At 36.7% G+C, this 3,998-nt stretch overlaps 2 protein-coding genes across 2 annotated transcripts in view; one reads left to right on the top strand and one right to left on the bottom strand.

Moving 5' to 3' along the window:
* Window positions 1-3,998, bottom strand: part of LOC113818830 (golgin subfamily A member 6-like protein 6) — a 121,919-nt gene that overhangs the window by 30,018 nt on the left and 87,903 nt on the right. The window lies entirely within an intron of this gene.
* The window catches only part of LOC113810067 (DDB1- and CUL4-associated factor 12 homolog), a gene marked incomplete at its 5' end in the record, with an annotated part of 5,839 nt that continues 2,132 nt past the window's right edge, over window positions 292-3,998 (top strand). Inside the window, 1 exon segment of the mRNA XM_070142178.1 lies at window positions 292-428. Coding sequence (XP_069998279.1) covers window positions 292-428 — 137 coding nt within the window.

Here is a 3,998-nt window from a genome sequence, read left to right as displayed (position 1 = left end):
AAGACTGCTAGATGAAAACATTAAAAGTGCACCACACAGCACATAATTTGGGCATCTTTGAGCCTTGATGTAGACATTGAAATACGAGTACCTGGTAAATTTAGTTGTTATTTGTTTCTTTTTTGCAAATTGATAATTGGATGTCATTAACTAAGTCAAATTCTACATGTTTAGAAAGCATTATGAACTCTGATTTGAAAATTATCATTGACAATCATATATAATCAGCATTTAGAAATACCAGATTTTAAGAGCTGTTATGCACCATATTAACAATCATAAATTTTACAGGTGAATGCCAGAATCACAGGTTGTGGTATCCGGTCTGTGAGTTTCCACGGTGACATTCTGACCATTGGTACTGGTGTGGGTGCCATCATGTTCTACGATATGCGAGCCGGGAGGTACATGGAGTCCACCATGAATAGGTAAGGTTTCAGCAGGTAGCATATGAAGGTTTCTTGTTACTAATGGCTGTATTATTTTTTTTTTAAGTAAAAAGAGCCCCTTTACCTGTTTGGGAACCCTTTTGAAGAGGATGGTATTACATAATGCTACTTTTCTCATCACTCACCCTAAACACTTTCAGACAGTGTAAGCACTGTGGGAATGTTGAGGGGAGGGGAGGAGAGAATTATTTTCTTTTATATATGTATTTTTTAGAATTTTCATAATTTGTAGTTGATTGCAGATTATAGAAAACAAATACAAGGTAGCAGAAAGCCAAGCCAAAAATTTAACCTGTGATAGTATACCCATATTACTCAGTTGATTAAGTAAATTATGCTAAATGTTATGTACACCCAACAACAACAGCAGTGACACCTCGCCAGACCTGGCTTAGAGAGAACTTGCCCTTCTTGCCCTGAAAGGTGGCCCAAGGTCAAACAACCTGGACATAGGTAAAGGGGGGGAGGAAGATGATCTGAATTCACTAGGCAAGGCGAGCTTCCCCCTTCCACCTACCCCCCCCCCCCTCTCTCTCTCTCTCTCTCTCTCTCTCTCTCTCTCTCTCTCTCTCTCTCTCTCTCTCTCTCTCTCTCTCTCTCTCTCTCTCTCTCTCTCTCTCTCTCTCTCTCTCTCTCTCTCTCTCTTTCACTCTCTCTCTCTCTCTCACAAACACACACACACATTGTGTGTAATATTTGTGGGTGTGAATAATGTATCGTCTCAAATAGCGCCTCTTGAACTACCAAACATTAATAAATGGTTTTGGCCACAAAAGTTTGAGGGTGATGGAGTGTAAAGGTTTAGGTATCGATTCCCTTGTTTTCTTTTTTATTTTGTTTGGGTACCTCCTACGAACTATGACCTCCAGTCGTGTCCATGAATCGTGAAGCACAGTTTGGTTAGGATCAGCTTGGGTGTGATGGGCCACTTGATTCTGGGCAGCTACAAAATTGGCAGATGGAGCTGCCTCAGACTCTGTCCGCCCGCCGGCCGCGGCCCGCTGCTGCATCGGAGCGTGAGCCACGATAGTGTCACACTGGCAGGATGCCTGGCAGTGTTTATTTATTCGGGTGTCTATATGTGGGACACCTGATGTTAGTGGGTTAAAGTGCATCGTCAGTAAACTGAATTCATTATCTTGTTTCCGAAACTGTTGGTGAAAATGAAATGCAGTGAATGTATGCAGCAGTGCATTAATATAGTAATAGTGGGGTATATAGGATGTAGGTGCTGCAAAACTCATACTATTAACATATCATTTGGTGTCAAATTATTAGGTGACAGTCTTTAAACCTGGGCAGATTGGGCATTTCCTAGCAAACCCACTTCCCAGCTCATGCTTACTCACTCACCCCACGAAGGGCAGAGTCTAGCTTCACTTTACCCAAGTCCCTCAGCCTTGACTCTACCAATTCTTATGCCTTTTGTTTGTTGTTTCAGCGGCTAGTGTCCAACACCATGTTGGTGTTCCCCCTCCAAACTATTAAAGAAACCCATTACTTTCAATATCTCGTGTTCAGTCCGTCTTTTACATATTTATTTCTTTATTTTTGGTAATGAAATAATTGTAAACATTTGGAAAATATAATGGCATACGAAATATGGTCATGAGTATTATTCTATTTTCCAAATAACATATCAAAAGTTTACCATTATCTAGGATCCAGGTGATATAAGATGGAGGAGAGTGAGAGAAATAGAGCAGCTGCTTAGGATAATGCAGAGCCATATATTAATATACGGTTCTGGGATAATGCAAACAAAGGATATTTCCATTTGACGAATATTAATAGTAATAGTCAATTCCAACAATGTTTAAGATTTTTTATATAGAAAATATGATAAGGAATTAGAATAAAACTATGTGATAAGATTTCATGATAATTATTTTTGAAATGTTATCATATAACATATTTCTTAAGGCAGGTCCAAAATATTTATCAAATCAACAACTCATCAGGAACAAAAGCGATCCCTCACTCTCTCCCTATATATATTTTAGTCATGATTGCACTTCTTTGCCTGATTTCCATAATTTCCCTCATCCTTACATTCGAACCATGCTAACTATGTCCTGGTAGTTTGAACATGGGCCTCCTTTCAGGGCAAGAAGAACATGATCTCTCCGAGCCAGGTCTGATGAGGCATCACCGCTTTTGTTATTGGGTGTACATGCATTTATATTCATAGATAAGAATATCTATACAAACATTTTAAAATCACAATGATTGATGAAACAGTTCTAAAATGTATGTGGCAGTATGTAACTGCCAAATGAAACATTTTAATGATTAAATAAGCTTTGTGTTCCATATAAAGGCATTTGAAATTGGAAATGGTTCCTACTGGATGGTCTTAAAACCATACAGTGATAATCATCAAACGGAACAAGTGGTACAGATTTATTGGCTTTGAGCTGCTTATTTGATATATACATTCCCTTATATTTTACCTATTTTTTCCAAATTTGTACCCAAACTTTAGTGTGCTAAGTAAATATTGCATGATAATATTAAGTGAACTTAAAGTTTAGTATTTACTATTTAGAAGGTCTGTGGTATTTATTTCAGAATATAGAAAGATTTATATGATTATCACATTTTTTAAAAAATGCTTATATAATGTACAAGTACACACACACATGTACAGTTGGAGAGAAGTGAAAAGTCAATAGCTTAGTCAGTATGGTCTCTCACAGGTTAACAAGAACTGCTAGTGTTGTGCTGCAGTTGGTACTTAGTACATGATGCTTATATTAGATGGCACTTTGTTAATATTTGCCTATTTTGAAAATCAGCATAAGAATCTGACCTACACAATTTAGAGCAAACACAATAAGAAAACTACATAAGAAAATTAACATCTATTAATTTATTTGTGGGTCTTGCTGCCTGTAGACATATCCACAAGACACACACAATGTCAAATATGGAATAATTTACACTCAATGCAATCCTCACAGAATCTCCCACCTTTTCTATGGATAAACTATTCTCCTTCCTCAGACGCATAAATATCCTTCATTTGATCTAACCATCCTTTGTCCTTAACCCTTCCCCTTTTCATCAATACCTGTCCTACCCCATCTACCCTCTCTTTCAACTCCTTTCAGTACTATACTATCATACAATAAATGACTGTTGAAATATGACATTTTAACTCTAATAAAGAACTTTAAAAAACCCTTCCACCACAATACAATACCATAGTGCTATGTAATCTTTGATGTCTAGGACATTTATCTTCTTGTCATTATTACTTACTTACACTCACTGCATTGTTAGAAGTAATTGATTGTGTAAATGATTGCCATGATGGCAGTTTGTATATATTGCCATATTTTAGTTATAAAACATGATGGACTGAATGTTCTTTGTATGACTCTTCATTAATTTTGTTACACATATTCTACAGCAATGTCTGAGGTTGTATAAGAACTTCAAAATCAGTCTGCTGCAGCCTTAAAGAAAGAGGAATATACTAGTCATAGAATATGATAAACTGAAAGCCAAAAATTTGAAAACATTGTATTTCTCTTCATATAATTC

This window comes from Penaeus vannamei, chromosome 29, assembly GCF_042767895.1.
Source record: "Penaeus vannamei isolate JL-2024 chromosome 29, ASM4276789v1, whole genome shotgun sequence".
Taxonomy (NCBI): Eukaryota; Metazoa; Arthropoda; class Malacostraca; order Decapoda; family Penaeidae; genus Penaeus; species Penaeus vannamei.
This window is presented reverse-complemented; position numbering and strand designations above follow the sequence as displayed.